Raw genomic sequence first — 23,142 nt, 5'->3', positions numbered from 1 at the left:
TTATTTGCATAGAGGTGTGTATAGTATTCTCTGATGGTAGTTTGTATTTCTGTGGGATCGGTGGTGATATCCCCTTTATCATTTTTTATTGTGTCTATTTGATTCTTCTCTCTTTTCTTCTTTATTAGTCTTGCTAGTGGTCTATCAATTTTGTTGATCTTTTCAAAAAATAAGCTCCTGGATTCATTGATTTTTTTGAAGGGTTTTTTGTGTCTCTATCTCCTTCAGCTCTGCTCTGTTCTTAGTTACTTCTTGCCTTCTGCTAGCTTTTGAATGTGTTTGCTCTTGCTTCTCTAGTTCTTTTAATTGTGATGTTAGGGTGTCAATTTTAGATTTTTCCTGGTTTCTCTTGTGGGCATTTAGTGCTATAAATTTCCCTCTACACACTGTTTTAAATGTGTCCCAGAGATTCTGGTATGTGGTGTCTTTGTTCTCATTGGTTTCAAAGAACATCTTTGTTTCTGCCTTCATTTCGTTATGTACCCAGTAGTTCATTCAGGAGCAGGTTGTTCAGTTTCCATGTAGTTGAGTGGTTTTGAGTGAGTTTCTTAATCCTGAGTTCTAGTTTGATTGCACTGTGGTCTGAGAGACAGTTTGTTATAATTTCTGTTTTTTTACATTTGCTGAGGAGTGCTTTACTTCCAACTATGTGGTCAATTTTGGAATAAGTGTGATGTGGTGCTGAGAAGAATGTATATTCTGTTGATTGGGGGTGGAGAGTTCTGTAGATGTCTATCAGGTCTGCTTGGCGCAGAGCTGAGTTCAATTCCTGGATATCCTTGTTAACTTTCTCTGTCGTTGATCTGTCTAATGTTGATAGTGCAGTGTAAAAGTCTCCCATTATTATTGTGTGGGAGTCTAAGTCTTTTTGTGGGTCTCTAAGGACTTGCTTTATGAATCTGGGTGCTCCTGTATTGGGTGCATATATATTTAAGATAGTTAGCTCTTCTTGTTGAATTGATCCCTTTACCACTATGAAATGGCCTTCTTCGTCTCTTTTGATCTTTGTTGGTTTAAAGTCTGTTTTATCAGAGACTAGGATTGCAACCCCTGCTTTTTTTTTTGTTTTCCATTTGCTTGGTAGATCTTCCTCCATCCCTTTATTTTGAGCCCATGTGTGTCTCTGCACGTGAGATGGGTCTCCTGAATACAGCACACTGATGGGTCTTGACTCTTTATCCAATTTGCCAGTCTGTGTCTTTTAATTGGAGAATTTAGCCCATTTACATTTAAGGTTGATATTGTTACGTGTGAATTTGATCCTGTCATTATGATGTTAGCTGGTTATTTTGCTCATTAGTTGATGCAGTTTCTTCCTAGCATTAATGGTCTTTACAATTTGGCATGTTTTTGCAGTGACTGGTACCATGTGTTCCTTTCCATGTTTAGTGCTTCCTTCAGGAGCTCTTGTAAGGTAGGCCTGATGGTGACAAAATCTGTCAGCATTTGCTTGTCTGTAAAGTATTTTATTTATCCTTCACTTATGAAGCTTAGTTTGGCTGGATATGAAATTCTGGATTGAAAATTCTTTTCTTTAAGAACGTTGAATATTGGCCCCCACTCTCTTCTGGCTTGTAGAGTTTCTGCCAAGAGATCCGCTGTTAGTCTGATGCGCTTCCCTTTGTGGATAACCTGACCTTTCTCTCTGGCTGCCCTTAACATTTTTTCCTTCATTTCAACTTTGGTGAATCTGACAATTACGTGTCTTGGAGTTGCTCTTCTCGAGGAGTATCTCTGTGGCGTTCTCCGTATTTCCTGAATTTGAATGTTGGCCTGCCTCACTAGGTTGGGGAAGTTCTCCTGGATAATATCCTGAAGAGTATTTTCCAACTTGGTTCCATTCTCCCTGTCACTTTCAGGTACACCAATCAGACATAGATTTGGTCTTTTCACATAGTCCCATATTTCTTGGAGGCTTTGTTCATTGCTTTTTACTCTTTTTCCTCTAAACTTCTCTTCTTGCTTCATTTCATTCATTTGATCTTCCATCACTGATAGCCTTTCTTCCACTTGATCAAATCAGCTACTGAAGCTTGGGCATGAGTCACATAGTTCTCGTGCCATGGTTTTCAGCTCCATCAGGTCATTTAAGGACCTCTCTACACAGTTTATTCTAGTTAGCCATTCATCTAATCTTTTTTTCAAGGTTTTTCGCGTCTTTGAGATGGGTTCAAACATCCTCCTTTAGCTCGGAGAAGTTTGTTATTACCGATCGTCTGAAGCCTTCTTCTCTCAACTCGTCAAAGTCATTCTCTGTCCAGCTTTGTTCTGTTGCTGGTGAGGAACTGTGTTCCTTTGGAGGAGAAGAGGCACTCTGATTTTTAGCATTTTCAGTTTCTCTGCTCTGGTTTCTCCCCATCTTTGTGGTTTTATCTACCTTTGGTCTTTGATGATGGTGACGTACAGATGGGGTTTTGGAGTGGATGTCCTTTCTGTTTGTTAGTTTTCCTTCTAACAGTCAGGACTCTCAGCTGCAGGTCTGTTGGAGTTTGCTGGAGGTCCACTCCAGACCCTGTTTGCCTGGGTATCAGCAGCAGAGGCTGCAGAACAGCAAATATTGCAGAACGGCAAATGTTGCTGCCTGATCCTTCCTCTGGAAGCTTCATCTCAGAGGGGCACCCAGCTGTATGAGGTGTCAGTCAGCCCCTACTGAGAGGTGTCTCCCAGTTAGGCTACCTGGGAGTCAGGGACCCACTTGAGGAGGCAGTCTGTCCGTTCTCATGTCTCAAACTCCGTGCTGGGAGAACCCCTACTCTCTAGAAAGCTGTCAGACAGGGACTTTTAAGTATGCAGAAGTTTCTGCTGCCTTTTGTTCAGCTATGCCCTGCCCCCAAAGGTGGAGTCTACAGAGGCAGGCAGGCCTCCTTGAGCTGCAGTGGGCTCCACCCAGCTCCAGCTTCTGGGACACTTTGTTTACCTACTCAAGCCTCTGCAATGGCAGATGCCCCTCCCCCAGCCTCGCTGCCACCTTGCAGTTCAATCTCAGACTGCTGTGCTAGCAGTGAGCAAGGCTCCGTGGGCATGGGACCCTCCGAGCCAGGCATAGGATATAATCTTCTGGTGTGCCATTTGCTAAGGCCGTTGGAAAAGTGCAGTATTTGGGTGGTAGTGTCCCAATTTTCCAGGTACCGTCTGTCATGGCTTCCCTTTGCTAGGAAAGGGAATTCCCCGACCCCTTGAGCTTCCTGGGTGAGGCGATGCCTGCCCTGGTCCGTGGGCTGCACCCACTGTCTGACAAGCCCCAGTAAGATGAACCCGATACCTCAGTTGGAAAGGCTGAAATCACCTGTCTTCTACATCACTTATGCTTGGAGCTGTAGACTGGAGCTGTTCCTATTTGGCCATCTTGGAACCTCCTAGGGCCCCTTTATTTTTTAGCATCCTGTAGTTAACTCAATTACAGAAGTTCTCACATAATATGATAAAAATTTTTATTGTCTGACTTATAGATCAGAAGAAGACAATGTTTAGTCAGATTCAATGACCACCAATATTTTCTTACCACAATATCTCCATTTATGTTATTAATTTTGACTGGTAGTATAAAATCTTAAAGTTGTTTATTCAGGAAACTTAATTAAGGACTACATATCCTAAATTATCATATATCCAAAATATATAACTGTAGGCGTAGAGGTACATTACAGCCTAGCTGACCAGATGTCACATTTTTAAAAAATTGAATATAGTAAAAACTCTTCTCTTCTAGTATCTACTTGCAGTTTACAAGTCTCAGACCAGCTTGACTTCTTTTCCCATTGATTTTTCTTCCATATGATTCTAGGATTCTTTTTATAATCCTTCAGGTTCAGGTTCAGTTGTGCATCAAAAAAAGTATGTTTTTTTTTTTTTGAGACAGAGTCTCGCTCTGTTGCCCAGGCTGGAGTCCAGTGGCACAATCTTGGCTCACTGCAACCTCTGCCTCCCAGGTTCAAGCTATTCTCCTGCCTCAGTCTTCCAAGTAGCTGGGATTACAGGCACCCACCTCATGGCCGGCTAATTTTTTTGTATTTTTGATAGAGATGGGGTTTCACTATGTTGGCCAGGCTGGTTTCGAACTCCTGACCTCAAGTGATCCACCTGCCTTGGCCTCCCAAAGTGCTAGGATTACAGGTGTGAGCCACTGCGCCCAGCCAAAAATGTATAATCCTTGATGGGGGAATCATACAATGGAAAATAAACAGTGAACACTTTGAATCTAGACTTTCAACCTAACTTTCTTTCATGAAAGTTTTCTTTAATCCATTTTGAATTAATTTTTGTATAAGGTGTAAGGAAGGGGTCCAGTTTCAGCTTTCTACATATGGCTAGCCAGTTTTCCCAGCACCATTCATTAAATAGGGAATCCTTTCCCCATTTCTTGTTTTTGTCAGGTTTGTCAAAGATCAGATAGTTGTAGATATGCGGCATCATTTCTGAGGGCTCTGTTCTGTTCCATTGATCTATATCTCTGTTGTGGTACCAGTACCATGCTGTTTTGGTTACTGTAGCCTTGTAGTATAGTTTGAAGTCAGGTAGCGTGATGCCTCCAGCTTTGTTCTTTTGGCTTAGGACTGACTTGGCGATGTGCGCTCTTTTTTGGTTCCATATGAACTTTAAAGTAGTTTTTTCCAATTCTGTGAAGAAAGTCATTGGTAGCTTGATGGGGATGGCATTGAATCTATAAATTACTTTGGGCAGTATGGCCATTTTCACGATATTGATTCTTCCAACCCATGAGCATGGAATGTTCTTCCATTTGTTTGTATCTTCTTTTATTTCATTGAGCAGTGGTTTGTAGTTCTCCTTGAAGAGGTCCTTCACATCCCTTGTAAGTTGGATTCCTAGGTATTTTATTCTCTTTGAAGCAACTGTGAATGGGAGTTCACTCATGATTTGGTTCTCTGTTTGTCTGTGATTGGTGTACAAGAATGCTTGTGATTTTTGTACATTGATTTTGTATCCTGAGACTTTGCTGAAGTTGCTAATCAGCTTAAGGAGATTTTGGGCTGAGACAATGGGATTTTCTAGATATACAATCATGTCATCTGCAAACAGGGACAGTTTGACTTCCTCTTTTCCTAATTGAATACCCTTTATTTCCTTCTCCTGCCTGATTGCTCTGGCCAGAACTTCCAGCACTAAAACCATTAAAATCCTACAAGAAAACCTAGGCAATACCATTCAGGACATAGGCATGGGCAAGGACTTCATGTCTAAAACACCAAAAGCAATGGCAACAAAAGCCAAAATTGACAAATGGGATCTAATTAAACTAAAGAGCTTCTGCACAGCAAAAGAAACTACCATCAGAGTGAACAGGCAACCTACAGAATGGGAGAAAATTTTTGCAACCTACTCATCTGACAAAGAGCTAATATCCAGAATCTACAATGAACTCAAACAAATTTACAAGAAAAAAACAAACAACCCCATCAAAAGGTGGGCAAAGGACATGAACAGACACTTCTCAAAAGAAGACATTTATGCAGCCAAAAAACACATGAAGAAATGCTCATCATCACTGGCCATCAGAGAAATGCAAATCAAAACCACAGTGAGATACCATCTCACACCAGTTAGAATGGCCATCATTAAAAAATCAGGAAACAACAGGTGCTGGAGAGGATGTGGAGAAATAGGAACACTTTTACACTGTTGGTGGGACTGTAAACTAGTTCAACCATTGTGGAAGTCAGTGTGGCGATTCCTCAGGGATCTAGAACTAGAAATACCATTTGACCCAGCCATCCCATTACTGGGTATATATCCAAAGGACTATAAATCATGCTGCTATAAAGACACATGCACACGTATGTTTATGGCGGCACTATTCACAATAGCAAAGACTTGGAACCAACCCAAATGTCCAACAATGATAGACTGGATTAAGAAAATGTGGCACATATACACCATGGAATACTATGCAGCCATAAAAAATGATGAGTTCATGTCCTTTGTAGGGACATGGATGAAACTGGAAAACATCATTCTCAGTAAACTATCGCAAGGACAAAAAACCAAACACCGCATGTTCTCACTCATAGGTGGGAATTGAACAATGAGAATTCATGGACACAGGAAGGGGAACATCACATTCCAGGGACTGTTGTGGGGTAGGGGGAGGGGGGAGGGACAGCATTAGGAGATATACCTAATGCTAAATGACGAGTTAATGGGTGCAGGAAATCAACATGGCACATGGATACATATGTAACAAACCTGCACATTGTGCACATGTACCCTAAAACCTAAAGTATAATAAAAAAAAAAAGAAAGTTTTCTTCTGATGTATCTTTGTGTTTTCTTTTTTAGAAATATGAGTTATGTGAATGTATGATCTCTGCTGTCTGCTTTCCACATCTAGCATTTTTTTTCTGCAGTAGTTTTCATCTCTGATTATTCCAGCGTCATTTTATATGATCTTTCATAAGTTTGGTCTCTTTATCATTGATTTTATTTTCAGCAGTGTTGATTCTATCATTTGCTTTTTCTAAGATGCTTTTCCTTTTCTTAATGGTCTGCTCTCAGTTTATTTGAGAGCTGCTCTGCCAGCTCACTTATCATCTAATCTTATAATTATTTCATGTCTAATCTCTTATGTCATCAGTACCATGACTACTTTAATTTCTCTTAGAATATAGAAAATTTTACCTGAAAAATTCTCCCATTTCCTGAGGTAGTTCTTCCTCCAAAATATATCTGTCACGTGCTTTTACTTGTTAGTTCATCTCTGCCTCTCCCCCTGCTCTTGCTCCTTCCTCCCTGTGCCTGCCTTCCCATTTATTTTTGTAATAATGATCTCTACAGATAGGACCCATGTTCAATCCATTTTGCTATTTGCTGATTTCTCAACTTTGACTATAAGTTTGCCTAGTCAGGTCTGCTGATTTCCAAAGAGAAGTGAGCAAAATTCACCTGTTCAAAAATGGTTTTCATTATAAAAATAATACAAGATCATTCCAGAAATCTTAGAAAAGTCTAAAAGAGAAAATTTTAATCAGTCGTAATCTTAAGATCCAGAAATAGGTTCTATTAACATTTTGGGATATTTCTTTCCAGTATTTTTTCATGCATGTGTATTATTTCCACAGTTGAGACAGGAATAGGTGTACCCTTGCATCATACTTTTCCACTCACGTTATCTGTAAGCATTATTCTACATTATCAAAAGTTTTTGAAAAATATTCCGTAAAACTGTTATATCCCCTCATGTGACTGCATCATCATTTACTTAACTGTTCCTCTAAATGTGTGAGAGAAAGCTGAAACAAAATTCCTGTGCCCACAACTGTCTCTTTATTGTTATCCTATTTATTTTTTTGTTTCTATGATAAAACATGGCTCTAAGTTCCTAAATTACTAAAAAAAAAGAAAAAAGAAAAAAAACCTGATCTTCTTTTCCTTTATAACTAAAAACTAAGAAAGAGATTTGTGCCTTCAGCCAAGGCAGAGTAATTGGAACTGGATTTTGCCCTTCTGCAATAAATAACTAAAACACTGGACAAAACATGTGAAACAGCTGATATCAGACATTACATAATAGGTAGCAAAAGACAGCAATCCCTGAGATATGAGGGAAAAAAATCAGGCAAGCAAGCTGGCCATATTCCCTGGCTTTCTATCTAGAGGCAATTTCTAGACTGCAATAGAACAATCTAAATGAGTTGAAGAGACAGTCCTCAGAGTTTTGGGATGCTGAAACAGTTGGAATTTGCACAGCAGAGTTCAGCACAGGAAAATGCTATGCAGAAGAAAAGCTCCAGATATCTGCATAGGGAATGTAATCTTTGGCTGAATAACAAATTGCATATGCAGAGCTGGGCAAAGAACAATACACATAATCTGGGAGATATAAGCATTCTGTTATAGTCAAACCTGAAATACCTCAATGAACACCATGGGGATTCAGTAAAGAGCTTAGAAAGGTCCTAAAATGTAACCTCATAAGGCTGTCACGAGGAATCCCAACACCACTGCCAGGGTGATGTCACGGAAGGCCAAGTAGGAACTGGGACTTTCATCCCAGCCAACCAGTAATGAGCATCCTCCTCCCACAATGATATCAGTGGAGATCACATGGGAGTCAGAACCCTCTTTCCAGCAGTAACAGGTAACAAGGAGCACACCCCAAACCACAGCTCAGGTATCAATGGAGGCTGAATAGTGAACCTGGATTTCTAGCTGTATCTGGTAGTAAAGGAAGCAAGCAGTGCCTCCCCCCTTCTCTTGATAGAATGTCTAAAAAGAGCTAACTAAAACAGAAAGTTCAAATGAGATCCACAAACAGAATAACAATCTATTTTGTAGAATGAGATGTTGCCCAATTTGAAAAAAGAGAAGATAAGGCCAGGCACACTGGCTAACACCTGTAATCTCCACATTTTGGGAGGCTGAGGCGGGCGGATCACCTGAGGTCAGGAGTTCGAGACCAGCCTGGGAAACATGGTGAAACCCCATCTCTACCAAAAATACAAAAATTAGCTGGGCGTGGTAGCACGTGCCTGTAATCCCAGCTACTCGGGAGGCTGAGGAATGAGAATCATTTGAACCCAGGAGGCAGATGTTGCAGTGAGCCAAGATCGTGCCACTGCACTCCAGCCTGGGTGACAGAGCAAGACTCCATCTCAATCAATCAATCAGTCAATCAATAAAATAAACACATGAAAAGATACTCAATATCATTAATCATTTGGGAAATGCAAATCAAAACCATAATGAGACATCACTTCACACCCACTGGGATGGTTATTATAAAAAAAAAAAAAGGAAAAAGAAAATAAGTGTTGGGGAAAATGCAGAGAAATTGGAATGCTTATGTATTGCTGATGGGAACATAACATGGTACAGCCGCTATGGAAAACAGTATGGCAGTTCCTCAAGAAATTAAACATATCATTACCATAAGATGTAGCAATTTCAGTTCTGGGTATGTACACAAAAAAATTGAAAGCAGGGACTCAAATAGATATTTGTACACAAATGTTCGAAGCAGCAATATTCATAATAGCTAAAAGGTAGAAACAACCCAAATTCTATTGACAGGTGAATGGATAAACAAAATGTGGCATATCCTTACAATGGAATATTATTATGACATAAAAAGGATTAGAATTCTGACACGTTACAACATGCATAGACCTTGGAGACACTGTGCTAAGTGAAATAAGCTAGAAAGAAAAAGACAAATATTAGGTAATTCCACTTACATGAAGTATCTAGAAAAGACAAATTCACAGAGGCAGACAGCAGAATGGTGGTAAGCAGGGTTGGGAAAGGGGGACAATGGGTGGTTATCATTTAGTGAGTACAAAGTTTCAGTTTGATAAGATGAAAAATTCTGGAGATGAATCATGGTGGTGCTTGTACAACAATGTGAATGCACTTAATGCCACTGAACTGTACACTTAAAAATCATTCAAATAGGCCAGGTGTGGTGACTCTTGCCTGTAATCCCAACACTTTGGGAGGTGGAGGCAGGCAAATCACTTGAGCCCAGGAGTTTGAGACCAGCCTGGGAAACATAGTGAAACTCTGTCTCTACAAAAAATACAAAAATTAGCTGGGCATGGTGGAATATGCCTATAGTCCCAGCTACTCAGGAGGCTGGGGCAGGAGGATCACCTGAGCCTGGGGAGGTTGAGGCGGCAGTAAGTTATGATTGTGCCACTGCACTCCAGCCTGGGCAACAGAGTGAGACCCTGTCTCAAAATGTAAATAACTAAATCATTAAAAAAGTAATTTTTGTTACGTATATTTTGCCACAATAAAAAATTTGGTTAAAACATTAAGATTCAAAGTCGCATGACAAATTATGAAAATGTCAGTTTCCATTGTAAATCACTTATACGAAAAATCAGGAAGATCTCAAACTGAATGTAAAGAAATGGCAACATCAAGATGGCAGAGACGTTAGAATTATCTGATAAAGATTTTAAAGCAGTCATGATAACAATGTTTCAAGAGATGGTTACAAATACACTTGAAAAGAAAGAGCAATACTACTCAATAATATTTAAAAGTTCCATTCACAAGCAGTATTTAACTACTGTAAATCTGGCCAGGTATGGTGGCTAATACCTGTACTCCCAGCACTTTGGGAGGCCAAGGCAGGCAGATCACTTGAGGTCAGGAGTTTGGGACCAGCCTGGCCAACATGGTGAAACCCCATCTCTACAAAAAATACAAAAATTAGCCTGGTGTGGTGGTGTGCACTTGTAGTCCCAGCTACTCAGGAGGCTAAGGCAGGAAAAACGCTTGAACCTGGGAGGCAGAGGTTGCAGTGAGCCAATATTGTACCACTGCACTCTAGCCTGGGTGACAGAGCAAGACTCTGTCTCAAAATAAAAAAATAAATAAAATAATTATTATAAATCTGTATGCAACTTATAACATAGCCTCCAAATATGTAAGGCAAATGACAGAATTACAAGAAAAAAAGACAAATTCACAATTATAGTGAGAGATGTTTCCAATAAGTCTCTCAGTAATTGACAGGAAAAAAATATGAGAATAAAGATTTGAACAGCATAATTAACAAACCTACACAATAATACAAAATAACTGAAGAGTACCCACTATTTTGAAGAAATATTTTAAAGAAAATATTTACAAAAATTATCCACATGTTGGGCCATAAAGCAGGCTTTACTAAGAGCTTATACAAGTTTTTTTATTTTTCAATATCCCAAGCAACAAACCACAAGCTTCTGTGGTGAATTACAAACTTGTAACTATTTGGTTTATAGAGAACATTTTTTAAAATGAATTTTGCAATGTACTTTTTCCTCAACAAATTTCTATCTTGTTTATAATAATTTCTTTTTATTAAACTAAGATTCTCAATTTGTTTTAAGATTGACTTTTGCTATACCTTTCTCTCAGCTAGGCCAGAATGAAGAAGTAACACTAGCATCTGTGAAGAGGCAAAATGTCACTTAAGTTAATATTAAACTATCTTTCCTTACAAAAGAAACTTTATATGCCCAAACAGAAAAGCTTCAGAGAAACCAGCTCTAGTTTTCATTTCAGTGATGTTTTGTCATATATGAAAAGTCTCTTGAATAAATTAGACATTTTAGACCTTTTCTCATCTAATCTGATATTTAGTTTCCTGGGAAGTTCAGTCCATGTTCAACTTTAAATTGTATATTATACCTCTCAGTTCATGTTCACTTTCAAATTGTTACTATTCATTTTGCCTATTAATACTGCTATTATATATTGAAGTATGACAAATTACTGGCCAAAGAAAACAACAACAAAATATTTGGAGGAGAAAAAAAAAGTACAGCTACAAAGTTTCTCCCTCAGAACCCCTTAACTTGTTTCTTTCTGAGACTTCTCTTTTTATATTTTGTGTATTTTATGCTATATGAAGACACTATTTTTAGCACCTATTTTTCCTAGCTTCCTCTTTATATTTTGGTATCTGTGTATACCATATTACTTTGGATTCCTAGCATGGAGAAAACGTTGCAAGTCTATGTTCTCCCTAAATGCAAAGCGTGAATATAAAGGGAAAAAAATTACTAACAGCATAAATCTTCCAAAAGTACTTTTCCTACATCTATAAATATCTCCGAGAAATTAAAATCCTTGGGAACCTAAAATTGGTCAAGGAAACAGATGTTTGAATTCTCCTAAGTGTAGCATAGGGAATAAAGTTTGGCACCAACAATAATTCCAACCAAAGTACACGTCAAAAAGATTGTCTGATTATGCCTTTAGAATGTCTGAAGGTAAAATATTTGAACACTTCTTGGGTAAGAATTTTTAAGGTTTCAATTTTTAAAAAATACTTTATCCTTTCTTCAGATTCATTGATGTGCATGGGAAGAAAGTATTTATCTAAAATTGTGGGAATTATATTTTGGCAAATTTTGCTTTCTCTTATAGGGATTTTTTATATATTTTACACCCTCAACTAGATTATAAATAATGTGCCAGAAAAACAGCTTAGTTCATAATTCTATTATCCATTATGCCTAATGCAACACATTCTACATAGTAGGTTCTCAATAAATATTGGCAGAATGTGAAATCATTAAATAATCATGTAAAATATTACTTAAAATTAATAGTAAAAAAGGAGGCTGTTTTATTCTTAATCATATTGTAATGAAGACTATTTTAAACTCTATGCAGTGATGATACACACAAATATTTAAACCATTTATGTGCCTCAACTTGACATAATTTCATAACTTGATGGCAATCACATTTAAATATATTAGAATATTTTTGTAATAATGCTATTCTAGAATAGCAACTTTAATAGCTGGGAAAACATGTTAATAATGGCCATTAACCTGAAGGAAACAGGGAACATTAAACATTTTTTTCAGAAATAAATGTATAAGTTTAAATCTTCCACTATAATATTTATGAGCATACCTCAATTTAAAATTTATAAAATGCAAACTACCCAATGTTTCAGTTAGAGAATAATTTAGACTATATTTTGTAATTTTTTCAGTGTACACATGGATGAATACTATGTCAAAAGATTCTTTTCTCCTTTAGTGTCTTTGACTATTACTATCTAGAGAAGAGGTTTTGCCATGTTGCCCTGGCTAGTCTTTTTTTTTTTTTTTTTTTGAGACGGAGTCTCGCCCTGTCACCCAGGCTGGAGTGCAGTGGCACGATCTCGGCTCTCTGCAACCTCTGCCTCCAGGGTTCAAATGATTCTCCTGCCTCAGCCTCCCCAGTAGCTGGGATTACAGGTGCATGCCACCACACCCAGCTAATTTTTGTATCTTTAATAGAGACGGGGTTTCACCATGTTGGTCAGGCTGGTCTTGAACCCTGACCTTCTGATCCGCCCACCTTGGCCTCCCAAAGTGCTGGGATTACAGGCCTGAGCCACCGTGACTATTACTATCTAAATGCCAAAATAAATTCTGCTTGAATGCCAAGACCAAGACAATCCTACTAAAGCCCTTGATTATCAGTAAGTATGATCTTAGTCAGTAAACACAAATAAATGATTTGTTTTTACCTTCAAGACTGCTATGAATGGTACAAAGTTAGCTCTTTGGAGTCCATTTTTATAGAGATCTGAAAGAAAAAAATGATATTAGTTTTTTATTTAGCCTAAATCATGATGTTAATTTATCATTTAGCCTGGCAAATAAAGCTTTCTACTGATTAAAAAAAAGATAAAGGAGCAAAAAGAAAAAAAGACCAAAATTGATTTCTCTTCGGGTCCTACACACACTTTATTATAATTTTAATAAAAGAAAAAAATTAACAGCCACAGAAAGAAGATCAAAAGGTATTCAATCAAATTAGCTTTAAACTGTAATAAGAGGCAATAAAAGAATTTGGAAGGTATCACTTCTAAAATTCAAAATCAATAACCCAATATGAGAAGATTAGATATGTAAAAGCATTTAATACTTGAATATATAGAATTCTACTAGGAAAAAAAATTCTCTCCTTTTCTCAATCTATAATAAAAATTCTTAGTAAAGAACTTGGACGGGCTCAGTAGCTCATGCCTGTAATCCCAGCACTTTGGGGAGGCCACTTGAGGTCAGGAGTTTGAGATCAGCCTGGCCAACATGGTGAAACCCCAACTCTACCAAAAATACAAAAATACAAAAATTAGCCAGGCATGGTGATGGGAACTGTAAGCCCAACTACTCAGAGGGTGAGGGAGGAGAATCGCTTGAACCAGGGAGGTGGAAGTTACAGTTAGCCAAGATCACACCACTGCACTTCAGCCTGGGTGACAGAGCGAGACTGTCTCAAAAAAAAAAGAAAAAAAGAATTAAACATTGTGTAATAAGATTAGCCTTTTTAGAAAATACATCAATAGAACTGCTCATGTATTTGCATTATATATATTTGCATTATATATAAATATATATTTATATATAATATATTATATATAAATATATATTTATATATAATATATTATATTTTATATTTTATAATTTAATTATTATATATTATATATAATACAATATATATTATATATCATACAATATATAATATATTATATATCATACAATATATAATATATTATGTATTATATATCATACGATATATAATATATTATATATTGTATTTAATACAATATATATTATATATAAAATATATATTTATATATAATGTAAATTATATTATACATTTGATATCAAAGTTTTAAAAAGTCATTTTAAATGAAATTGCCTAAAAATTAAAACTCCATTCTTTGAAGGACAAAAACCATATAATAATTTCAGTTGATGCTGAAAAATTATCTGATAAAGCTCCATATCCCTTCATAATAAAAACCCTCAAAAAACTAGGTATAGAAATAACAGACCTCAACATAATAAAAACTATATATGACAGACCCACAGCTAGTATCATATGAAATGGGGGAAAACTGAAAGCCTTTTCTCTTAGATCTGGAACATGACAAATTATGCCCACTTTCACCATTGTTATTCAACATAGTACTAGATGTCTGAGCTAAAGCAATCAGATGAGAAAGAAATAAAGGGCTTCCAAATTGGAAAGGAAAGGGGAACAGTCAAATTATCCTTGTTTGCAGGTGATACAAGCTTATATTTGGAAAAATCTAAAGATTCCACAAGAGGGCTGGGCATAGTGGCTCACACCTGTAATCCCAGCACTTTGGGAGGCCAAGCCAGGTGGATCCCTTGAGTCCAGGAGGTCGGGACCAGCCTGAGCAACATGGCAAAATCCCATCTCTACAAAAAATACAAAAATTAGCCAGGTGTAGTGGCATGTGCCTGTAGCCCCAGCTACTTAGGAAGTTGAGGTGGAAGTATCACTTGAGCCTGGGAGGCAGAGGCTGCAGTGGGCCAAGATCTTGCCACTGCACTCCAGCCTGGGCAACAGAGAGAGACCTTATCTCAAAAAAAAAAAAAAAAAGAGATACTTCCACACCCCACCCCAGACTCCCCAGTAGCTGGGACTATAGGCACACAACACCATGCCCAGTATTTAAAAAAAAAAAAAAAAAAAAGGAAAACTATTAGAACTGATAAATTCAGTAAAGTTGCAGGATGCAAAATCAACATAACAAAAATCAGTAGCATTTATATATGCCAGCAGTAAACAATATGAAAAACAAATTTAAAAAGTAATCCCATTTACAACAGTCACAAATAAAATCAAATACCTAGGAATTAACCAAAGAAGTGAAAGATGGCCGGGCACCGTGGCTCACGCCTGTAATCCCAGCACTTTGGGAGGCCGAGGCAAGTGGATCACGAGGTCAAGAGATCGAGACCATCCTGGCAAACATGGTGAAACCCCGTCTCTACAAAAAATACAAAAATTAGTGGGGTGTGGTGGCACACACCTGTAGTCCCAGCTACTCAGGAGGCTGAGGCAGGGAAATCACTTGAACCCAGGAGGCAGAGGTTGCAGTGAGTTGAGATCGTGCCACTGCACTCCAGCCTGGCGACAGAGTGAGACTCTGTCTCAAAACAAACAAACAAACAAACAAACAAAAAAGAAGTGACAGATCTTTGCAATAGAAACTATAAAACATTGATGAAAGAAATTAAAGAGGGCACAAACACAAAAATAGAAAGCTATTCCGTATTCATGGATTGGAAGAATCAATATTGTTAAAATGCTCATACTACCCAAAGCAATCTACAGATTCAATGCAATCCCCACCAAAATCACAACGCCATTCTTCACAGAAATAGAAAAAGCAATCCTAAAATTTATATGGAATCAGAAAAGATCCAAAATAGCCAAAGCTCTCCTGAGTAAAAATAACAAAACTGCAGAAATCACAATACCTGACTTCACACTATACTACAAAACTATAGACAAAAACAGCATGGTACTGGCACAAAAACAGACACATAGATCAATGGAACAAAATAGAGAACCCGGAAACAAATCCACATACCTACAGTGAACACATTTTTGACAAAGGTGCCAAGAACACACATTGGGGAAAAGACCATCTCTTCATTAAATGGTGCTGGAAAAACTGGATATCCATATGCAGAAGAATGAGACTAGACCCCTATCTCACCTTATAGAAAAATAAAATAAAAACAAATTTAAGGCTTAAATCTAAGACCTCAAATTATGAAACTACTGTAAGAAAACATTGGGGAAACTCTCCAGGACATTGGTCTGAGCAAAAATTTCTTGAGTCATACTTCACAAGCACAGACAACCAAAGCAAAAATGAACAAATGGGATCACATCAAGTTAAAAAGCTTCTGCACAGCAAAGGAAACAGCTGGCAAAGTGAAGAGACAACCCACAGAATGGGAGAAAATATTTGCAAACTACTCATCTGACAAGTGATTAATAACCAGAATATATAAGAAGCTCAAACAACTCTATAGGGAAAAAATCTAATAAATCCGATTAAAAGATGGGCAAAAGATTTGAATAAACATTCTTAAAAGAAGACATACAAACAGCAAACAGGCATAAGAAAAAGTGCTCAACATCATTGATCATAAGAGAAATGCAAATCAAAACTACAATGAAGTATCATCTCACCCCAGTTAAAATGGCTTTTATCCAGACAGGGAATAACAAACACTGCTGAGGATGCAGAGAAAAGGGAACCCTCAATACTCTATTGGTGGGAATGTAAATTAGTACAACCACTATGGAGATCAGTTTGCAGGTTCCTCAAAACACTGAAAAAAGAGCTACTACATGATCCAGCAATCTCACTGCTGTGTATATATCCAAAAGAAAGGAAATCAGTACATCAAAGATATATCAGCACACTCATGTTTGTTACAGCACTGTTCACAATAACCAAGATTTTGATGCAACCTAAGTGTCCAACACTGTTGAAGTGTCCATCAACAGATGAATGGATAAAGAAAATGTGTTATTTATACACAACGGAGTACTATTCTGCCATAAAAAAGAATGGAACTTGCAACAACATGGATGGAACTGGAGGTCATTGGGTTAAGTGAAATGAGCCAGGCACAGAAAGACAAACATCGCATATTTTTACTTATTTGTAGGATCTGAAAGTCAAAACAACTAAAGTCACAGAGAATAGAAGGATGGTCACCAGAGGCTGGGAAGGGTAGTGGGGGATGGGGGAAGGTGGGGATGGATAATGGGTACAAAAAAAAATAGAAAGAATAAAAAAGGCGGGGCGTCATGGCTCATGCCTGTAATCCCAGCACTTTGGGAGGCCAAGGTGGGCGGATCACTTGAGGTCAAGAGTTTGAGACCAGCCTGGCCAACATGGTGAAATCCCATCTCTACTAAAAATACAAAAATCAGCCAGAGCTCACGCCTATAATCCCAGCACTTTGGGAGGCCAAGGTGGGTGGATCACCTGCGGTCAGGAGTTCGAGACCAGCCTGGCCAACATAGTGAAATCCTGTCTCTACTAAAAATACAAAAATCAGCCAGGTGTGGTGGCACATGCCTGTTATCCCAGCTACTTGGGAGACTGAGGCAGGAGAATTGCTTGAATCCAGAAGGCGGAGATTGCAGAAAAAATTAGCCAGCCATGGTGGTGTGCACCTGTAATCCCAGCTACTCAGGAGGCTGAGGCAGGAGAATTGCTTGAACCTGGGAGTCAGAGGTTGCAGTGAGCTGAGACCATGCCACTGCCCTCCAGCCTGGGCAACAGAGCAAGACTTTGTCTCAAAAAACAAACGAAAACAAAAAAGAATGAATGAAAAAGGCCTAGTATTTGACAGCACAACAGAATTATTATAGTTCAATAATAATTTAATTGTACATTTAAAATAACTAATAGAGTATAATGGATTGTTTGTAATACAAAGGATACGTGCTTGAGAGGATGGTATATCCAATTTTCCATGATATGAATATTACCAAATAATCTCATACCTGTACCAAAATATCTCACATACCTCATAAAGATATATACCTACTATGGCCTGGGTGCAGTGGCTCAAGCCTGTAATCCCAGCACTTTGGGAGGCTGAGGCAGGTGGATCACTTGAGGTCAGGAGTTCAAGACTCGCCTGGCCAACATGTCGAAACCCCATCTCAACTAAAAATACAAAAATTAGCTGGGGGTGGTGGCGAGTACCTGTAATCCCAGTTACTTGGGAGGCTGAGGCAGGAGAACAGCTTGAACCCCGGAGGTGGAGGCTGCAGTGAGCCAAGATTGCACCACTGCACTCCAGCCTGGGCAAAAGAGTGAGACTCTGCCTCAAAAACAAAACAAAACAAAACAAAAAAAAGATATACACCTACTATGTACCCACAGAAAATTTTAAAACTATTTCTTAAAAACTCTTAATAAGCTGTAAATATAATGCAATTATATCACAAACAGGTAGTATTTATTGCCTTAGGAACATGTTTTTTAATATACATAACTGTCACAGTGTATGTATATTTACACACACATACATGTAAACATACGTATTGTCAAGAACAAACAAATGAAAAGGGACAAGTTTTAAGCTCTGAATATTTTTCTTAAAAAATGGAGGTTGAAATTTTATTTCATATAAACATTCCTTTTAAAAGTCATTCTACAGGCTGGGCATGGTGGCTCATGCCTATAATCTCAGCACTTTGAGAGGCCAAGTCGGGAGGGTCGTTTGAGCCCAGGAGTTCAAGATCAGCCTGGGCAACATAGGGAAACCCCATCTCTACAAAACAAACAAACAAACAAACAAACAAAAAAAGACACCTAGCCCAGTGTGGTGGCACACACCTGTGGGCCCAACTACTTGGAAGGGTGAGGTAGGAGGATTGCTTGAACCCTGTATGTCGAGGTTGCAGTGAGCTGGATAGCGCCACTGCTCTCCAGTCTGGGTGACAGAGCAAGACTCCATTCTCTCTCTCTCTCTCTCTCTCTCTCTCTCTCTCTCTCCCCCTCTCTACCTCCCTCCCTCCCTCCCTCAAGGTCATTCTACAAAGTTATGAGATTTTTTAAATTTTATGAAAATAGATACAGTAGTAGACCCAGCACGCTGGCTCACATTTGTAAATTCCAGCACTTTAGGAGGCCATGGTGGGTGAATTGTTTGAGCCCAGGAGTTTGAGACCAGCCTGGGCAACATGGTGAAACTCTGTCTGTACAAAAAATAGAAAAATTAGGCTGGAGTGGTGGTACATGCCTGTAGTTTCAGCTACTCAGGACTATGAGGTGGGAGGCTCACCTGAACCTGAGAGGTTGAGACTGCAGTGAGTCATGATAGTGCCACTGCACTCCAGCCTGGGTGCAGAGTGAGACACCGTCTCAAAAAAAAAAGAAAAAAGGAATAGTAAAAAATTTTCAATAATAAAAAACACAAATTAGATTATGTGTCTCAATTTTTTTAAAAAGTATGGCATTATGGGATTTTTTCCATATTTCCTTGTTTAGAGAAAATTCGGTAAGTATGATAGACTTCAAATTCCACATATACTTATGGAAATAAAATATGGTCATTAGGAAACATTTATTCTCTTTAGAAAAGATTCATCATAACATCATTATAGTAAGCAAAGTATTTGCATAAGCTTTTTGGGTAGTTAAAAACTACAGGTTTCAATTTGTATATTTAAAAATTTTATTTAGGAATGTCATAAAAAGTAAAATAATGCTGGCCAGGCTATTTAGATTTCAAGATTCAAAATGAGATTTTTTTCTTCCCTATAGTAAATACCTCTAATGAGTAAAAGGATTAAAATGCAGGAAATGGGTTTAATGTTAAATATTTTCAGTCTTTCCTAATTGCCAAGTTGCTGAGGAAGGTGGATAAAAACATTGGTGTATGTTAAGAGTTGATAGTCATAATTGTGGGAAGTGGTAAAAATGGAAAATCAGACAATTTTTAAAACATACTCAATGTTTACAGCAGCTTTGTTCATAAATAAGCTAAAAACTTCAGCTTTATTTGGGATAGCCAAACACATGAAGAAATCTAAATATCCGTCATCAGGGGAATGGATAAACAAATTGTGCCATATCTGTACAATGAAATACTACTCAGCAATAAAAAGGACAGACTATTCATACACATAGCAAAATAGATGAAACTCAAAACAAGTACACAGAGTAAAAGAAGACAGACCAAAAAAATGAGTACATACTATGTGATTCCATTTATATAAAACTCTAGAAAATGCAAACAAATCTACAGCAACAGAAAGCTAATCAGTAGTTGCTTGGGGAAGGGATGACAGGTTTGGTAGTGACAGATGAAAAAAACGGCAAGGCCGGGCATGGTGGCTCATGCCTGTAATTCCATCACTTTGGGAGACCAAGGCAGGTGGATCACCTGAGGTCAGGAGTTCAAGACCAGCCTGACCGACATAGTGAAACCCCATCTCTACTAAAAAAAAAAAAAACAGAATTAGCCGGGTGTGGTAGCACATGCCTGTAATCCCAGCTACTTGGGAGGCTGAGGCAGGGGAATCACTTGAACTCAGGAGGCAAAGGTTGCAGTGAGCCAAGACTGCGCCGTTGCCCTCCAGACTGGACAATAGAGTGAGACTCTGGAAAGAAAGGAGAGGAGAGGAGAGGAGAGGAGAGGAGAGGAGAGGAGAGGAGAGGGGAGGGGAGGGGGGAGAGGGGATGGGAGGGGAGGGGAGAGGGGAAGGGAGAGGAGGGGGGGAAGGGAGAGGAGAGGGGGGAGGGGAAGGGAAAGGGGAGGGGGGGGGAAGGAAGAGGAGAGGGGGGAGGGGAAGGGAAAGGGGAGGGGGGAGGGGAGGGGGAGGGAAGGGGAGGGGGAGAAAGGAAAGAAAAGAAAGAGAAAAGAGAGAAAAGGAAGGAAAGGAAACAAAAGGAAAGAAGGAGGGAGGGAGGGAGGGGAAGGGGAAAGACAGAGAGAAAGAAAGAAGAAGAAAAAGAGAGAAAAGGGCAAGAGGAAACTTTTTGGGGTGATGGAAATGTTCTATTGTGGCAATGGTCTCATGAAGGTACACATATGACAGTATTTTAAAAATTGTATCCTTTAACTATGTGCAGCCTATTATATGTCAAATATATTTCAATAAGTCCATTAAAAGTTTTATTGGGAAAAAAGCCATACATATCATTAGTGATTATTAAAGAGCACAATGTTATAGAATTAAAACTAAGATACTACACTAATGAAAGTTCGTCTATGTTAAGGTAACATTTTGGTCCTACTTGTAGAATAACATCTTTTTTACGGATGTACAAGGCTCTGAGATGTAGTTTAACAAGCATGCACCTTTTAGTTCATTAATGATAATGAGAGATGTAGAGGCCCACTTGTAATATTCTTGATTAAAAGGTTTCCACTCATCAACAAAGTTAAAGTAGAATACCAATGCCTTTAAGTCCTAGAGACTTAATTTTTTAAAGGATGAACTTTTTAAAAAATCAGCCTTTACAAGGATATATCATCCAAAACTATAAGCTCTGAGAAGTGTATTCTAAACAGAATTCTAAACAGAAATCATTTGGCTTAAGAACCTTTAGGTTTTTATAGAACACAAGTGAAAAGGGACCATATGCATTAAATTGAAGAGTTTTTTGTAATTCAAATATCATGCTAATTATCAACGCAATACATCCATCTCTTGAAATGTTATTTAGCCACCAAAATTTTTAATATTAGCTGTTTAATATTATTTTTCTTAGACATAAAGATTTCATAATACATTTATATCAACATTTGTCATTACTAAATGCTATTTTAAAATTCAGGAGTTCTTGACTATGATTCCTTCATGATTTCTAAACAGAGTGAAATGAGCACTTGGTCATATAAAACAGAATACTAGAATTGCAGGACATTCATTTTGTAAAAAATGGTATAAGTACCTCTAAATTCTCAACAGTGAATAGCTATAATACCTACAGATGAAACACAAGCAAAGAGGATTTTTAAAGTAATTACAAGTACCTAAATAAATATTTTGGAGATGCACATGGATATGCAGATCTTTTCTTTGAAAATCCAAGTGTCAAACCAAGAAGTTGAATAATGCTTATTTATATATATACATATTGATTTAGAGTAAGAAAAACTTTTAAAACATGTCATTAAAGGAGGTTTCCTATAAATTATCACACAATAATTTTATGGTTTCATGGAACCAATTTGATTTATCCTTCTAGGACATTCTTATTATATTACAGACTAAAAGAGTACCTATAGACTAAGCAGCTGTTGCTGAAATAGCTTCTTTTAAAAGAACTAAAGTTCAAACAACATTTTACTAAATCTGTAGGTAGTACAGCTCATCAAATATACCCATTTGATAGTATATTATAGCTTGATATTCAATTCAACACACACTGATGAATTCTACCATGTCTTCACTGAAACGAGTGCTGAAGACAACAGATAAATAAAAAAAGGAACCAAGATTTACAGAACACCTACTAGAAGCTACACAATTTGCCAGCCACTGCACACAAATCATAATAAGTAAGACCCAAGTCTAAACACGAAATTCATTTATGTTCCATATATAACTTATATACATCACCTAAAAGTAATTTTATACAATATTTTTAATAATTTTGTGCATGAAACAAAGACTGTGTACATTTAATGATCAGAAAGCGAAGGTAACACTATCTCTGCCACCCATGAGGACAATCTGTGGTTGTTAAGCATCACCATCATTCCTGTCTTTATATGCTACCAATAAGCAATCATTTTCTTTTGTAAAAAATTTTACATCTTTTAAATAAAACTTATCCTTGTGCAGAAGCCATACTAATCTTCTCTGTATCATTCCAATTGTAATATATGTGCTTCCAAAGCAAGCACAGCAATCATTTTCTTATACTTATTCACATATAAGTACTCAACAGGAAAAAATATGACATATCATTAATACAATAAAAAATAATGTGTTCACGGTAAGTAAGCAGCATAGTAGCATCATCAGAACACCTACACCAGTTGCAAACAACATTAACAATGGCAGGCTTTCAGTCTCTACCTACAATGTTGAGCCTCGTACTGTACGCTGTATTTTTATTATTATTATTTTTTAGGTGAGAAAAGACATCAGAAGCAGTTGAGGGACCAAAAAATGCATCCTCTAGGAATGCATTCTGTTGGATGGCTTTTTAAAATGTTTCATCCAAAAAATTCCAGAAGATAATAACAAAAAAACCCTTCTAAACATTGGCTTAGACAAAGGCTTCATGACCAAGAAACCAAAAGCATGTGCAATAAAAACAAAGATAAATAGGTGAGACTTAACTAAAGAGCTTCTGCACAGCAAAAGGAA

At 37.7% G+C, this 23,142-nt stretch overlaps 1 protein-coding gene and 1 non-coding gene across 2 annotated transcripts in view; both read right to left on the bottom strand.

The window, feature by feature from the left end:
* The window catches only part of AFG1L (AFG1 like ATPase), a 234,226-nt gene that overhangs the window by 102,677 nt on the left and 108,407 nt on the right, over positions 1 to 23,142 (bottom strand). The window contains exon 7 of the mRNA XM_003278929.4: positions 12,980 to 13,038. Coding sequence (XP_003278977.3) covers positions 12,980 to 13,038 — 59 coding nt within the window. The remainder of the gene's footprint in view (positions 1 to 12,979; positions 13,039 to 23,142) is intronic.
* Positions 22,569 to 22,673, bottom strand: LOC115834513. The gene has a single exon (XR_004029460.1). It is a non-coding gene; the product is annotated as a U6 spliceosomal RNA (small nuclear RNA).

This window comes from Nomascus leucogenys, chromosome 3, assembly GCF_006542625.1.
Source record: "Nomascus leucogenys isolate Asia chromosome 3, Asia_NLE_v1, whole genome shotgun sequence".
Lineage (NCBI taxonomy): Eukaryota > Metazoa > Chordata > Mammalia > Primates > Hylobatidae > Nomascus > Nomascus leucogenys.
This window is presented reverse-complemented; position numbering and strand designations above follow the sequence as displayed.